This window comes from Syngnathus scovelli, chromosome 4 (genome assembly GCF_024217435.2).
Source record: "Syngnathus scovelli strain Florida chromosome 4, RoL_Ssco_1.2, whole genome shotgun sequence".
Taxonomy (NCBI): domain Eukaryota; kingdom Metazoa; phylum Chordata; class Actinopteri; order Syngnathiformes; family Syngnathidae; genus Syngnathus; species Syngnathus scovelli.
Window position 1 is genome coordinate 9,374,493 of NC_090850.1, and position 16,985 is coordinate 9,391,477.

Here is a 16,985-nt window from a genome sequence, read left to right on the forward strand (position 1 = left end):
TTGGTTCACTTCCTTTAATAAAGGTTGCATCACAACCACATTCTTTGTGTACACTGGAGGAGAGAGTAGTAATATATCAAAAATATAACCATCATTACAGTCACCATAAATACATACTGTACTTTCTATCACCTCTAACATCATTGCCATTTTATGAAACATCATACTTGACCATCGCTAGTGTTATTACATCGTATCATCTATGTGAAATAACTTGCTACAGCACAACATAATGTGCTAACTGAGGAATCCTACCTGAATTATTGCATTTATACGCTGCTGTTATTAAGTTATTAATTTTTTTTTTTTTTTTTTGGTACACTTATTTGTACAAGGTCAGATGAAGTTAGTTCTAGTTTTGGCATTGTATTGTTTGGATGCATTAGGGGTGTAGAATGCAACAATGTACACACATACAACATTTATGATGACTAATATGTTGCAAAAATGTTGCAACCAGAGAAAAGTGGCGTGTAGTTTTTCAACTGGGACATTACTGAATAGACAATGCTGGGAACACATGCGCAATGTGTGCAGACATAGAAATGACGACTGCTTTACTAATCCACTTCCTTTACATTAGCACTCTAATTGTGCCCAGCTATACTTAGATATTAATAAGGTACTGAAAACACAAAGGTTGTTCTGGATAGTTGTTCTTGATGGAATACACACAGTGAAATGAAGCCTGATTCAACTGCAGGCACTGAACTCGATATGGGACCATTAATGACTGGTCTGCAATAAAGTATTTACGATAAGAAGTGAACATTTAGATGCAGAACATTTTCAGATGTTGTGTTATACATGAAAGGCTATTGATTTGTCACATCATTTGATTCTAACATAAAAATTCTTCTTATTCTACAATCTACTTCAAGAAATAACATTGCAACACTAATCTGCCATATACGTCATATTCTCCCACAAGCCGTTCATAAACCTCAGCATTCTGAATCACTTACTTTTTTGTCACATGATCATATAATGTGACATTTTTACAACTCTGCTCTTTCAAAGAAAAGAAAAGTGAATCCTAGAATCTGCATTTTCCACACCAGGAGTACAAATTTCTGGAGCGCATTAGAAATTGAACATACGACGCAAATATTGTGTGTTTTTGTCAACATTTGAGGAAATAATAAAAAGCAGATATAAACAACCAGAAAATAATCATCTTGTATGTTCAGCACTATGGTGTAGTTTTAACAGATTGTAAATTAAAATTTCATGCATAAAATGTTTGCAATAAAAAAAATTAGCTGCTTCATTGCTTAGTAATATTTTATACATATATTTTTGCTAGCCAAAAAAAAAGAGCAACTCCCCATCTTCAAAATCTACCATGATTATTTGTGAACCAATTTTACATAGTTATTTTTTCGAGATTAGGATTTTAATTTCTCTTTGGTAGCAACATCGCCCCAATCAAAATGGCTCCAACTGCAATCACAGCACCACCAATGAGGAAAGGTTTCAGATGCTCCAGAGAGTCTGTGCAGCTGCCCGCAGCCCCATCACCTGCATCACCTTCTGCCGCCCCATCCTGGGGAGGAGGAATCTCTGGTTCCGGCGTTGCAGGGGCAGGTTCAACTTTACGTGGGGCTGCTGGCTCCCTTTTCTCTGCTTTTGATGGCCCTTTGGGAGCAGGAGCAGACTTGGCCTTGGCTTCCATGGATTCCGGGACCAAAGTGTGGGCTTGTCAGTGATGCTGCTGCTGCTGCTGCTGCTAGCTCTGTGTTGCTTCACTAAAGAAAAAAAGGTAGATAATCTCTCCAAATTGGGGTCAGACTTCAAAAGATATCTGCTAAATGGAGGAAACACAGACGTACTCACAAGCCTTTATACTCATAATCACTGTATTGCATTAGCAGCCCTGTGATTGGAGGGCCTTAAATATGACCTTGCAAGAGCTAATCACTTGGATGGGTGCATTTTGAGGCTGTATACATTGTTAGTATTTTGGTCGAAGCAGCTATGACATAGCCATTATGTGAAATTGTGCCACTACTGTCCTTTTCAAAACCATAGCTTTCAGGATAACTAGCGCATGGAAATATGAGGCTACTGCAGCTTTGCAGCGCCTAAACTCCTCTTGTCTTCTGAATTTTCATTTGTTCCACTATGATCAAATCTAATGAAGACAACAATGCAAATACAATGCAAAACAATGCTATGCAGTAATTTGTCAAACTTCCTGAGTCATAGCTCATAGGGCCTATAAATGGAGGACAAGATGGAGGTGAATAATAAGTACTGCGTGATGACTGGGGCATCAGTGAAATGTACAGAGCCCACTGAACAAACATTAATGCATATTAACTGAAAATGAACGTGTCAATGCAGATTGGACACGTTTTACATAAATAAGTGTCAATAAATGCTGCTGTCTAATGAGACAAAATGGACATTACGTACCTCCTCTGCTGCTTCCCAGCAATTACTCGGATAATCAAAAGATGCAAGGACCACAAGGATGTCACAATGCCCTTAACATTAGAAAATGACAGAACGCTGGGAGATGGAGGGCACTGAAGGCAGAAGGGAGGAGAATGAAAACGAGACCGGAATGTACCATCTGGCGCACAAGATACGGGGGGAGTCTTTTCTTTGGTCAGATTGTCTCTTTTGGTTATATAAATAAAAGTAAGTAAAAAAGTAAAAAAAATACATGGCACAATTTTTGTATGCAGTGTGACTACAATCATACAAAGATGTTCATATTTATAGACAATAGACATTATAAAACAACTCCCAAGTTAGAAGACTACGTATTCTAAACCATAGTTCTAAACATTCTTACATAAAAGATGAGTAATGAATAACTAAACTTAGTAGTTAGTAGTACAATAGTGCAACGAGAGGGGATGAAGCCGTAGCCCCAATATTTTATGTCAAGGGAGCTGTTTGAATTTTCTTTACTTATTTGTAATAGAATTATAACTAAATGTGATATAATAAATATATAAAATAAACATGCTCAAGAAATGCTTCAGTTCGTCTGTCAGGATCTTGTTTTTATTACCCAGTATTTGAATAAACTTGCACCTTTGCAATGGTGCACCTGCCGTTTTATCACATGGCTTAAAGCCTTGAATGCCTGCAGCTGCAAGCATTACACCAATGCACTATTATACAAAACCGCTTGTCATTTTTAAACATTTGATTTCACGCATGTACAGATGCATTAAAGGAAATCCTTAAAAAATATGGCAATCTTTCAAATATCGCTACCTGGCCATGGCCCGGCATGTCCCAGTCACGAATCACGATTTCTATTTTTGCTTTTTTTGAAATTACTGCAATACGGACAAAAGCTTCACAATTCGTAATTCTCATTTAAAATTTTATTAATGAGATTTGCTGTGTTTTCAAAATCTTCCAAATATAGTTGTTTCATGTGTTTATATTTTATGACTTGACAGGGATCCACGCCCAGTGCACGTCCCATCGAAGAAGACTATTTTTTCAAGAGAGTAATCAGTCTTGTGTCAACGACACGAAACAACACACTTCAGTACATTTTTGTTGAATTGAAATGGAGGTCTCACTGGCTTTGTTTTCAAGACAAATCGACAGAGGGAGTATTTTTTTATTTTAATACAGGGTTTAATTATACATAAATACGTTTAACAGACCAATTACAATGTTCAAATATTTCCTTAGTATGAACGCGCACTCTCTTAGTAGGTAATAATCTTGCCATGACTGTCTCATCTTTGAAGCAGTAGCGACATTCTTGATATTCACAAACCACCAGTGGCGCCGTTTCTCTGCAATATTTCCCGAGTGCCTTCCGTTTAAGAAACGAGTCAGGTATGCGCAATCAAAACGCGCTACGTGATATGCGCAGCGAAACGCGGAAAGGGGCTTGCATCTTCTTAATACGCAGTTTAATGTAGATACGTACCGGGCCCGTTTCTCGTGGAATGCTGCCTGTTTTGCCTCCTGCCGTTGCTGGGGTTCGGGAGTTGTCCGGCGGCCGGGAGCGCATACACGCCACTGACTATAACGTGACACGGATTCCATTCTTTCCATTTCTTCTTCAGTGGATTTGATCCAATCCCGAATATTTCTCACTGGTTTGGAGGAGCACAGAAAAGGAGTCACTGTGCTGCCACAGCCGAAGACGTGTTGCTCTGAGGACTGCTGCGGATCCCCGCGACCCGATTATTTGACGTTTCCAGGTCCATTCATCAGCTCGAATGACAGCTGCTCCGTTGTCATAAAACCTCTCGCCCGAGGCGTTTACAGACTTTCCTCTCCCTCCTTGCATCTTTGAACTGGTGTCGAGAAGAACGAGTCTGAGGAGGCTTGTCTCCAGTCGGGGGGATATGGGCGAGCAAGCGGAACCGATGCAGTGGTTCGTGTCAAGGCAGCGTCAAAATTCAGGTGAGAAGCAGCGAATGCATTTCAGTAAATGGGCATCCACCTTTTCTGTCTACACAGTATGAGATTTCATTTGGACAGACCACCTTATATGTTTTTCCCCCACTGATTTTTGACACATGAGTAGGCCACATCACAACTAGCTTGGCCCGCAGGATGCTCTCGTTACTGCAACATTGCTTGTGGTCTTACACGTGTTTGTAGGATGCCGAGACACACGCACACCCACACATAACCCTGAACTCTTGACGCAATTGCATTGCTTCCGATTCATAATTACACTTGCTTTTCAAGGTGCCCGGTGTGTCATCGCAAGGAGAATGACAGCTGTCTTAGTTTTCCTTCTTCATAGTGTCACTTCGGAATCACACCGTAACCAAGTGTCTGACAATTTCCCTTGGGTTAACTCGTCGACAAATAATCTGTTATGAAGTCCAACTACATTACATACAAACTAAGTGCTAAAATAGTATATTCAAAAGTAAAGCAACAAACCAGACAAAAATATGCATTTTGAGAAAAATATGTGGGTCACACAATCGCTAATCATCCCCCTTAATTGGCCCGTGGGCCACATATTTGAGACCCCTGTTTTGTTTTTGTTTTTTTATGTGCAACAATGCAAAGCAATTAATGAAAGAACTGTGAAAATGTATTTCTTCCACAAGTTAGGCATTTAGCAGCCAGGAAATACCCCTGCAGGCGGATTGATTCCAATATCAGATGAGAAGAACAAGAGGATACATTTGAAATGAAAATTCACATGGTTTGAGTTTTGGAAGAAACTATTTAAAACAAGGCTTGAACTTTTCTCATATACCGCAAACTGAACACATGAAGCAATAAAGTGTCAATTCTTTAGTATATTCATTCACTATAGCTATTCCTGTGTCATTTAAAAGTGAAAGTCAACTCCAAATTTTCCTTGTAATATATTCTGTGGAACCAAACGAGTTGAAACACAGCGTAATGTTTCGATTGTGGAATATGAATTATACAGGCATAAGCCATCTGTTTTTATCCATCTCAGGAGGTCTGGTACCTGTGATGTCATTTGCTATAACCACCGTCTTAGGAAAGTGGCCATCTCCAGGGTGAATTTGCAAATACGACTGTCTGTCTCTGTTTGGAAAAACAGTGCGTATTTAAGAACGCCACTACCTCTTTTCTGTTGCCCTGTGCAACTGTTCTCTTCTCTGTTGTGCTGTACAATAGTATATGCAGTACACATATATCCATTTATCTGTAAATTGATTTTGTGTGATATGTTAGTTGGATTTCATTTTAATCCCATTTCAGTTGTATATATTTTAATTAAGGTTCCTTCATTTTAAACATGACAGATGCGCCTCAAAAGACAATTCTCATCAGACTGCTTTGAGTTTAGCGCCGCCATGTTGGGATGTTGTTTATGCCCTTTTGAAAAGAGTGCAAAAAAAAGTAAAAGCAGCAGCATTTGGTTTGTTCTTGTTGTTTATTTGTATTTATTTCTTAATGAAATAGTCTATGAGACTGTTGCTATTTAAAATGCTTTTTTGACAGATGAATATAAACTAATACAGTAAGACTCAGATAGCAAGTAGAAACCTTGCATGTATCATCCCTTTATAATGATGATGATATCCTCTAGCTGTTTAATCTGGAGACTTGACCTATCCTCTGCTACTCGTTTATTTGAAATGTGTATTGATGTGGTGAGTGGGACCAAATCAACACGTTGCCATTTAAATAGCTGGGCAAATTTAGGTTCTTCAATAAACCATTTTAGTTCTGTTTAATCAAACGATATGGGAAAGTAAAGACAGGGGGAGGATGTATTGCAGGACCTGCGGATTAGTTTGTCAATCCAAATATTGACAAGGTGAAGTTGAATCTTTGAGTCGGTACGCAAAGAAACAACTTAATCTTCCTGAAAATTCTTTTTGTTTTTAACTTGTTTCGTCCATAAAATGATTCAAAATGGCAGCAAATGCATAACAGCTCTCCGTTATTAACATCATGCTGTTATGTACCCTTAACTTGAGTTGTATTATTATTTTTTTGCAGAAAGAAATGTAAATTTAGCTCTATTTGCTAACTGTACAGTAATAACTGGTCCTGTTACAATCGTGGAGAAATTAGTTTAGTAGTCTTCTACTGACTACATAGCCAACGTAAAATATTCCTTGAGGATCCACATGATGAAATATTACCTTGAGTGGGATACTCAACGGGACTAATGTTTGTTTTTCGATTGTTCATCTTTGCTAAGTGGTTAGTATTTCTTAAAGGGGAAGTCAACCCAAAGATTTTTTCTGCAGTATGTTGTATGTGCCCCTACTCGTCAAAACACAGCGTTCTGATAAATATTGCATCTGCAGAATGTGAGTTAAGCAGCAAAATTTACTTGTTTTTATCCATCTCAGGGGACAGCCATTTTACCACTTGCTGTGGACTGACATCACAGTTGCTCGGTGTCAGGTCACAACTAATCACGCCTTACTAGTTTTTTGAAGCTGTGATGTCATTTTCAGTCTACTGAGAGTGGCAAAATGTCCAAGTCACGATCCTCTTCACTGAAATTCTATTGCGCTTAATGATGTCGGTTTGTGCAGTTTAATGGAATGGAAAAACAGAAGGAAAGAAAAAAAAATCTTTGGCTGTAGTCATCAAGCGGCCACAGTATCTCGACCGAAACAGTTTCATTTGGTTTGTGGTTGTCGGCTACAGCCAGGTTGGCAGCTCACCTTTGCACCCCGGCGTTGGCACGCATCCATACGCACAAACAGTCACACGTTAACACTAATGCATCGGCTGCAACACGAGGAAAATGGATAAGGAGGTGGAAAGGATTGCGTGGGTGGTGGCGGTGGGAGAAAAAGATGGAGAAAGAGGCAGAGGGAGTGTAGGAGTGAGTGGCACATGGCTTTCAGTCTAAAAAAAGATGAGCAGTGGTAAACCAAAACCAAAATCTGGCTTTGTTAGATAAGGAAGAGCAAATGTAGGTTTCTTCTGTAGCAGTGCAGATGCACTCACTTGTTTCCATGTTCACAAATGTACTGTAAAATATGAATAGTGAATGAGTGTGTGGGTAGGAAGGAGAAGAGGAGAGCATTAGGACAGGGAAGAGTGAAGGGAGGGAGGGAGGGAGGGAGGGAGGGAGGGAGGGAGGGAGGGAGGGAGGGAGGGGGGAAAGGAGAGGGAGTGTTCGATTTGGATGGACAGCATGCTGCTGTCTTGTGTGATGGCTTTGCAGAGACAGGCTGATTAGAAACAGCGAGAAGTGGATGTGGATGTGACAAAAGCTGAAGCGACTCTTAAAGCAGTGTCATTCTCACCCAAGCAGGAATGAAAGTGAACATAGAGGAGATTGAAAGTAGAACTGATCAGTGTATCCTCGTCACTCGAGTCAGACATTGTCTAAATTCTCAATGCATGCATAGAGAAGTCTCTGTTTTCATTAGAATTAATATATGTTTCAAATGTATTATGTTAATGAATGATACAAATAAGGCTCAAGCTTCTTCCAATGGTATTTTGTCTGAAAGTGTTGACTAGTTCTGAAGCATAACACAGTACACCCAAATCTCGATTTTACGCGGCTTTGGGGTCCAGAATTTGGGAATCGCGTTAACACCAAAAGCGCGTTATATAGAAAGTCTTTTTTTTTTTTGTTTGTTTGTTTGTTTTTTGGTTTGTTTTTGTAGAAAGGCATGCTATTAGGCAGCTGAAGGAGTTCTTTGTTACGTTAATTTACGCAAGGCATATTGTTGGGCAGGCAAAGCGGTCTGTTTGCCACCCATCACCTTGAATACTCCACTCACATCGACATTTTATTAAAAGTGAAGCAATACGGAAATGACAATATCAGGCGGATTGAGTAAGTCATTTTGATGCTACGTGAATTGGATGGAAGCCAGAATAAAACATCCACTCCTTGTCCTACTATGTCCGGCCACGCTCTTTGACTTGTGCGTGACTGCGTGGATGAGGTGCTTCTCTGAACTTTCCCCTTTCCGAATCAAAACAAATCCTAGCTATCTGTAACACTGTAATAAAGCAGTCATAAAGATACGAAAAGATAGATGTCCACAATTGAAACATACTTTAACAGGCAAATTATGTGAACCATTTTTTACTTATCTTTCATTGTCCATGTCAAAGCTACAATGACAGACTGAGAGCTCTGTCATTGTTGTTACATCATTGTTGTTGGGTCACGTGAGTCGGGGTGAGGGCCTGGCACGCAGCCATACACTGGCTTGCACAAAGGCACTGCTCACGTGCACTGGTGTGTGCGTCTTTTCACAAAAATGTACGAATGACCTTTAGTTTCACAACGACTCCGATGATAATAACTCGTGTAGCATTGTCAGTGTTTGTCAGGCTAAGTTTAGCATGATGTAAACTGCAAAACCAGATTCAGAGCAGGTACTGTAATCAAATACAATTATTGCTCAAGAAAGTTATGAACAATCAAAATCGCTTTCCAACCAACAGCTAATAAAATGTGAAAAGTTAAAGTAGCATCCATTTTGTGGTGTGGTTTGTGTTCTGCTAAAAGGCACCATTGACGAGGCTTCTGAATTACACTGGCATCTCTTCAGTGTTTCTAGCTGCCAAATTACAGGCAGAGAATTACAATATAACATATGCAAATTCGCCACACCATTGCTTTTGCAAGCTGTCAAAATACAACGGAGCAAAAAAAGAAGCTGACAAAAGACCTAATTGGTTAAGTAACTTCACATCTGATGGGTGAGGAACAACTATTTGTGCAATAAAGAGCATTTTCCATATGACACCTGTAAGCCTTTAGCACAAAGCAGAGAAAGCACATCAGTGGATATGATTGGAATACAAATGTTTTTTTTTATTTATTTTTTTAGTTAGGGTCTCACCCTCTTCCAATTTTTTTTTGTTTTTGCACATTGATTTTCTCTCCTTTGTTAATGAAAAAGCAGGTGACCCGTGACCGCACTCCTTATTGTCATCTATTGCAATTTGCCTGGCTGATGTTTGTTTTCTAGACCAGCATTTTTTACATCTTATTTCACTTTCAAATATGTCCCTTTTTTATTCCATTTTGGAAGAATATGCTTTGTCATTGCCAGAACCTTTTAATCCTGTCTCCCCTGTTGACAGTGGTTCAACTCCCCTTAAATGCTATTAGTTCTCCTTTGAGTAATTCTATGTGCGACTGAATTACTGAAATCATTTCACATAGAATGTGTTTCTTTAAATTTTGTTTTCCTGTGGTTGTTGGAGTGTGCTGTCCTCTAACCGTCTTTGAATTTTCCATCTGATATCATCTGACAACTCATTATTTAATGGCCTTTCTAATCACTGTTAATCATCTGGTTTTTCATAATGGAATTCAGTCTGGGTCTCTGTTACGTACTGGTTAGCTTAGTTTTTTTTTAATTAATGAGGTCTGTCTGTGGTTTGAGCATGGCCAGGTATTCTTGTCAGAATATGGAAACAAATAATTTAGTCTTTTATTTATTTGCATAGTGACCATTTCACTGATGAATGACAGAAACATGCCCGGCCTGCCAGAAGACTGTGCATTTATATGCTTCCAGATCTGCTGCGAGAAAATGTTGGTATTTTTCTGTTTTACACGTCCCTGCTGAGTTCTAAGTAGGTGGTGCTGCAAATAAATCAATGGGTTGATGTACTGGTATCCGTCTGACAAAAGTGGTATCAAACATTCCCCGTCTTTATAATCTAGAGAGAAAACCATTCTGCGCATGTAGAAAGATGTTGTACATTTGTCTTTTGTATGTAAATATCTGTAAAAATACATAATTGTTTCCACACTTTTGTCAAAGCACCTTCTGATACTGTGCTCATTCAATTTGGATGAGTCTATCAACGACAGACAATGATTTATTTATATTACAATATTTACCCTCTCTTAGTTTCAAAAGCACTCCTAAATATCCCCCACTCTCATTTTCCCAGAAGATGCCAAACGTGCCAAAAATTGACTGACTCCACCTTGACTAAAGCACCAATACCCTTTTCCAGCTGAAAATAAACAACCCTCATGTTTAATGCTGCCACCACCATGATTGGTATTGTGCTAATATTTTAGAATTATAAGCATTTTTGAAGAAGGCAGAATGCTTTATCTTTCCCATAAATAAAAAAAAGTCACGTCTTTTTGCTCGACAAATATAGATTCATATTTATAAACACCCACAAACCTAAACATCCCCTACAATACCGCTCACAAAGCGAGTGCCTATAAAGATTTGATTGCCCTTTTAGTCATGGGGTAGCATTTCATCAACAAGCTGATAAATTACACTTTGTCAATTAGTGTCGCGCCTCTGACATGAGTCAGCCCTCCCCCACTATTTAAGTACTGAGTGCCATTTTTTTTTTCTTCTTTCGGTGGCTATCGGCTACTTGGCCCTTTTCTCCCACAGCATCCATTTTGCTTGTAAGATACCGTATGCTAAAAAATTGCAGCATCCTGCTGTGTCACGGTTTTATGGATCCACAGTGCACATCGGAAGGTGGTGACAATTTGGACAGCCCTAACTAGCTTGCTAGTCGGAACTAGCGGCTCCGTAGTTGGCTAGCAGATCGGTGGCACACATTAGGGATATTTAAGAAAAACATTTTTAGTTCCTTAGCTGATGGCTAGCTCGAAGGTTATCAATCAACACGTGTTTCTTGGTGTCAATGTGAGTCCACATAATCCGTTGAATTGCATCGTATATATCACTGCTTTTTTGCTGCAGTGTAAATCAATTTCTCACCTTCAACTGGGCAATGATGCAGCTATCTCATGGCATTTTAATTAGTATGATTAATTTTTGATGGCACAATGCCACGGAAGACTTTAATAACTGTGATGACTGTGCTATTTAAGGTTGGAACAAGAAGGGTACTGGCACTCTGTTAACGACTGAAAAATCATTGCAACAGACGGAGCAAAACAATCAATATAAGTCTTGTGCTCAGCATTTCTCATCTTTATTTGTCTTACATTTATTGTAAAATGTAAATCTTTCTTTTGAGTCTTTGTTTTAACAAAACAAATCTTTAAACAGATCTACTGGAGTAGCTCACCGTAAAGGCTCGATCAGCCTGTATCGGCATCATAAGGCCTGAATCAGCCTCTCTGTGGCTCCCCTCTTCCTTCCTTCTTTCTGTGGCTTTGCCATTTCAGTTCATTTTAGGCCAGAAGCAACTGCAATGAACTCTGCTTTGTTTTTCAACAAGAGAATGATCAGAGTGTTGTTAAGGAATCTTTTTTTACAGGGTACCATCTAATGTCAAAGCAGGTTCGCTTTCTCTTGTTCACTAATAAGAAAGCTCTACTTGAACTTGTTATCGCGACCTTTGACCTCCAACAAAATAATAACCATAGCATTTGAAGACGACCACCACTAGAGCACCATCTTGGAAAATTTTATAAGGGAAAAGATTCAGCTTTGCATGCCAAAATGCATCCTGGGTACCAAAAAGAGTGGCTGAAAAGTACAGCAATGCCATTTTTTTAAAAAAACTGTGTAGTTGGTTAAAGGTGCATGAGAAGTTATGTGGTGTGTGTCCTCCAAAAACATTATTAGTGTTGTGTTTTACTATCCGATCAAACCAGTAAATGCTTTTTAGTGCCTATACCAGGTAGTTACGCCATTGTTGTGTGGCATAAGGTAACTGTATTCCTTTTCTTTTTTTTCTTTTTTTTTTTTTTTGCGAATAGGACCACTGACTTGGAGCAACATTTCATTGCACTATTCAGACTTTCCAGTTCTCTGGGCCTGCCAAAAACATCATATTTGTTATTTTTTATATTACGTCTTTTTCTCCACAGGGCAGTGATGCCTGGCATGGTGATGTTTCGGCGGCGCTGGTCAGTCGGCAGTGATGACCTGGTGCTGCCTGCCCTCTTTCTGTTTTTGTTGCACTGCATCTGGTGAGTTGATCTCTGTCACAGAACAATTCCATTAAAAACAGAGGGTGGAGGGGGTTCTTGACGATACCTAATTGTACTGTTATTTTCAGGCTGGTCGTTCTCTCCGTCGTTTTGTTCGGCCTTCCCTATGGCTCTGACCAGTCCTGTTCTATAACACTGGTGGACCATGGTCGAGGGTACATGGGCATCTTAGTCAGCTGCCTTATCTGTGAGAGCGCCATCATGTGGTTGAGTATGAGAGGCAGCATCCTATACACACAGCCCAGGGAAGCTGTGCAGTATGTCATCTATATCCGACTAGGTAAGCTGCCTACTTTAAGATATATGTGTGTGTGTGTGTGTGTGTGTGTGTGTGTGTGTGTGTGTGTGTGTGTGTGTGTGTGTGTGTGTGTGTGTGTGTGTGTGTGTGTGTGTGTGTGTGTGTGTGTGTGTGTGTGTGTGTGTGTCTGTGTGTGTGTGTGTGTGTGTGTGTGTGTGTGTGTGTGTGTGCGCGCGTGTGTGTGTGTATATATATATATGTGTATATATATATATATATATATATATATATATATATATATATATAGTATATGTACAATATGTTTGTGATATTTTGTACTTTGTGTGATTTATTTTTTTCGCTGCAGCCATTCTCCTGGTAGAGCTCGTATATGCAGTCGTGGGAATTGCCTGGCTTGTTCAGTATTACCAGCCGTGCTCTGATGTCACCGCCAAAAATCTAGCTTTGGGTGAGTCACACAAGGGCTTTAAGTAGATCGTCAATGACACGGTTAAAATGGTATAATCAATTCTCAATGGAATGCGTATATTTGTAGTCGTTCATCATCTGCCTCAACCGCCAACGCATATTTGTTTGAATGCATACGTATATGTATCAACTTGGATAAACATTTAATCATCTTTCAATTTGAACGAATTCATGATTTTCTGGGGGGTTGTGAAGGTCTGTTGAAGCATAACCTTACCAACTTAAATTCATTTGATGTATGTTTCTGTCCACACACATATTTAAATTGGATCGTGGGATATATTGTGCTTGATTTGAAATGTTATTGTGTTTTAGGGATTGTTGCGTGCAACTGGCTCGTGATATTGAGTGTCTGCATTACACTTATGTGCACTTTCGATCCCACCGGTCGGACATTTGTCAAACTGAAAGCAACTCGCCGGCGTCAACGAAACCTTACGACATACACTCTAAGGTACTAACAAACCTCTTTATTTTGACACATCATTCACATTCATATCCCTATTCTCATGTATGTGTGTTTTATTTCTTTTTTCCTCTATATTTAGACACAGACTTGAGGAAGGCCAGGCCAGCAGCTGGAGCAGGAGGCTGAAATTCTTTATGTGCTGCACAAGAGCCCAGGACACACAATCGGTGAGCCACATTAATTCACTTTAATTAAATAGAACTGCTTTTGGGATTAGCAATATTACAGATATGACAATAATGATATTAAAATTGCCACAATGTAAATAACACAATACTGGACAAAACAACCACTTAGTACATACACATTCTGGACACTTTGTAACCATAGAAACTGAACTCTCCGAGAACCCAGAACCCCCCTATATCCGTTTTTAAGTTTGTAGTATTTAAGATACTGTGCCTAGCACACCGTGCACTCAAGTCTGCTTTTATCTGCTGCAGGATGCATATTCAGAGGTGGCAAGCCTTTTTGCAGAGTTCTTCAGAGATCTGGACATTGTGCCTAGTGATATTATCGCTGGCTTGGTACTCCTTCGTCAGACACAGAGGTCTAAAAGATCATCTATCCTGGACCAGGTATGATAGCATGTTTACGTCTCCCTTTTGAAGGATTTTTTTTTATATACTTTTCCCGTGAAACACAGTAAAAAATTGAAAATCACTCGTGCAGTAAGCACTTCATGACCAATCTGCCAAATCTTTGTAAGCATGCAGCAGACTCATTACCATACAAGTCACGTTTCCACGTGATCCCTTTTAATGCTTGATTTGAAACGTTATTCTGTTATCTTCCTTCCACAGGGCAACAACGATATCTTAGCCTTCCTGTCTGGGATGCCTGTTACTCGCAACACTAGATATCTGGATCTGAAGAATTCGGTGAATCCTTATATATGATGAATACATGAAGCCAAAGCTGAAAACCATATTTTCATTCACACTATGCATCTATGCTAGCATTTTAAAACATTCTCTTTTTTTCCAAAAAAGATAACTCTTTCCTTGTGTATGTGTCTTACGCGTGTATTCTTCTGTCGCAGACTGAGATGGGCATGTACAAGGATGTGTGCTACTACATGCTCTTTGCTCTCGCTGCATATGGTTGGCCCATGTACCTGATGAGAAAGCCAGCATGCGGACTGTGCCTCCTTGTTAGCACCTGCCCGTAAGCACTCAAACATGCACCCACAGTTTTCACATAATGCAATGGGATTGTGTATTTTACCTACATTAAAGTGGAAGTCAACAACCAAAATATTTATACTGTATGTTGTATGTGCCCCCACTCGTCAGCATTCTGGGTTCTTTCTAGTCTGCTTTTAGATTATGAGTTACGCAGCAAAATTCACCCGCTTTTATCCATCTCAGGGACCGGACACTTTGCCACTTGTTGTCGACTGAAAATGACATCACAGTTGCCAGGTCTCATCACGGCTCAGCTTCAGAAAACTGGTTGGTTCTCACCCGAGTTGTGGCAGTTGTGATGTCATTTTCAGTCGACGGCAAGAAAAAAATGGCTGTCCCATCCTATGTATAACAAGACAGGTGGGTTTATATTATACAACTGCAACATTAATGAGAGAAAAAGTTTTGGGGTGACTTCCTTTTTAATCAACAGTTCCTTTTGTTCCTACTTAATGTTTTACAATCTTTGTATGTCCTGATTTCCCTTCTATCCCCAGCTGCACATCAGTGTCTGGCTCACGTTTGTCCCAGTCAGTGACAGTTGAGGAGGACAATTGTTGTGGTTGTAATGTTTTGGCCATACGCAGGCAATTCTTGGACCGGGATCTCAAGCAGGTTCACATTGTCTACACTTCCTGCCATGATGCTGTGAGTATTTTACCGTTTCAAGTGTACTTCCTCAATTATACAATTTTTTCCGGTCCCTGCTAGACATTGACCATTGTAAACATTTAAATGTAGTAAAATAAAGTGGAGTTGTGGAACCACAGCAACTGAGGCATAGAAAGCAGATGGCACACATTGTAAAGTTAAAGGCCAAGGTCACGGAAGGCTGAGGTGCACAGTGTGTAAGAGTTTCCAGTGTGCTGCTGAATCAGCCACTGCAACATTCCAAACTTCATCTGGCATTAACATCGGCACTAAAACTGTAAGCTTTGGGATTCGTGGCAGTTTCCATGGGCGAGCAACTGTATAAACGCCTTACATCACCAAATACAATGTCACGCACTGGGTGGAAAAATGTAAAGTATGCCATCACTAGATGCTGTCGCAGTGGAAATACATTCTGTGGTGTGACAAATCAGGCTTATGCTATAAGACGTTAGGTTTAACATGCTAAAATTCAAGAATCACTTCAGACTCTGTACATGTGTAGCTCAGGGATGGGCGATTTAAATGCTTGAGGGGACCATCGTTTTCCATCAGTGCTGCAGAAGAGCCACAGCATCTATGAATGATCCACTATCCCAACCCAACTACAAAGGCTTTGCAGCAAACAATAAAACAACCACGACTTTATATTTCTTCCAGTGCTTAAGGCTCTTTTCATAAAACTTGCCATTCAAGGATGGCGCAAAGCTGCTGAACAAGAAACCAACATGAAGTGCAAGAAATCATTTTGTGCATTTTTTTCACACAAGCAACTCACTTTTAATGTTATTGAGGTCCTATGTTTGTAATGCACATCAATCCTAATCCACAAAAGAATGATTAGGCCTACTCACGTTACAAGTGTAAGATCCAGTGACAGCACAACTAAGACATGTCTGCCATCTAGTGGTGTTTGGTGATATTACAATTAAAAACTACAGTCTGACCCTACATATTTGCAGTTCAGCACCTGTAAAGTCTGTGTTTTGGGGAAAATTTGGAAATTCATGTTGATTGAATGTCACTTGTCACAGTGTCACAAATGCCGCCTTGGCATGATTATAACATTACCACTTCTCAAATGAGTAACCTCACTTTGCCTCCATATCCAGTTCTGAAACCTTGCCTTGTTCAACTCTATCTCATGAGGCATATAGTACTTTTAGACCTGACAAATGACATTTTCTCTTCATAGCATGAATACAAACTTTTAACTTTCTGTAATTATCTTCACCTTTACTAATGACTCTCATCGCTGCCACCTCACCTTAAAATAGGAATATTTTTGACATTTATCAGAGCAACTGCCCACTGTTTGTGAGACAGAGCCTAAGCCATCCTGTTGGTCTAATAGCAGAATTGCAGTTATAAATGACACCTGAACTAGTGCTTTTTTTTCCCTGAGGTTTTAATAGCCAAAATTAAGTGTGGGATCAGCCTCAAAATTTTAGATGCAGAAAAAAGCCTGGTATTGTATCATTGCAATGTTAATCGCTTCACTGTCTTTTGTAGTTTTGCCTGTTATTTGTATCTGTTTTGATAACACTTCAATCGCCAGTTCAGTTGCTGAGAGATGGGAAGTGGGGAGCGTTTTAGTGGGTGTTGAAGTCTACTGAGACTGCGTTT

At 39.6% G+C, this 16,985-nt stretch overlaps 1 protein-coding gene and 1 long non-coding RNA gene across 5 annotated transcripts in view; one reads left to right on the forward strand and one right to left on the reverse strand.

Annotated features, from left to right (window-relative positions):
- Window positions 1-3,725, reverse strand: LOC125967056 (uncharacterized). The gene is made up of 2 exons (XR_007480656.2): window positions 2,419-3,725; window positions 1-1,748 (listed from the first exon to the last, which is right to left on the reverse strand). It is a non-coding gene; the product is annotated as an uncharacterized lncRNA (long non-coding RNA).
- The window catches only part of dagla (diacylglycerol lipase, alpha), a 24,679-nt gene continuing 11,410 nt past the window's right edge, over window positions 3,717-16,985 (forward strand). For 2 of the 4 annotated variants that reach the window (XM_049717704.1, XM_049717707.2), the window contains exons 1-10: window positions 3,777-4,392; window positions 12,203-12,304; window positions 12,394-12,605; window positions 12,931-13,032; window positions 13,368-13,506; window positions 13,601-13,688; window positions 13,965-14,099; window positions 14,325-14,402; window positions 14,564-14,688; window positions 15,206-15,356. In XM_049717704.1, coding sequence (XP_049573661.1) covers window positions 12,210-12,304; window positions 12,394-12,605; window positions 12,931-13,032; window positions 13,368-13,506; window positions 13,601-13,688; window positions 13,965-14,099; window positions 14,325-14,402; window positions 14,564-14,688; window positions 15,206-15,356 — 1,125 coding nt within the window. In that variant the 5' untranslated portion in view covers window positions 3,777-4,392; window positions 12,203-12,209. Of the gene's footprint in view, window positions 4,393-12,202; window positions 12,305-12,393; window positions 12,606-12,930; window positions 13,033-13,367; window positions 13,507-13,600; window positions 13,689-13,964; window positions 14,100-14,324; window positions 14,403-14,563; window positions 14,689-15,205; window positions 15,357-16,985 lie in introns of all 4 variants that reach the window. The other 2 variants (XM_049717705.1, XM_049717708.2) reach the window with 2 other exon arrangements.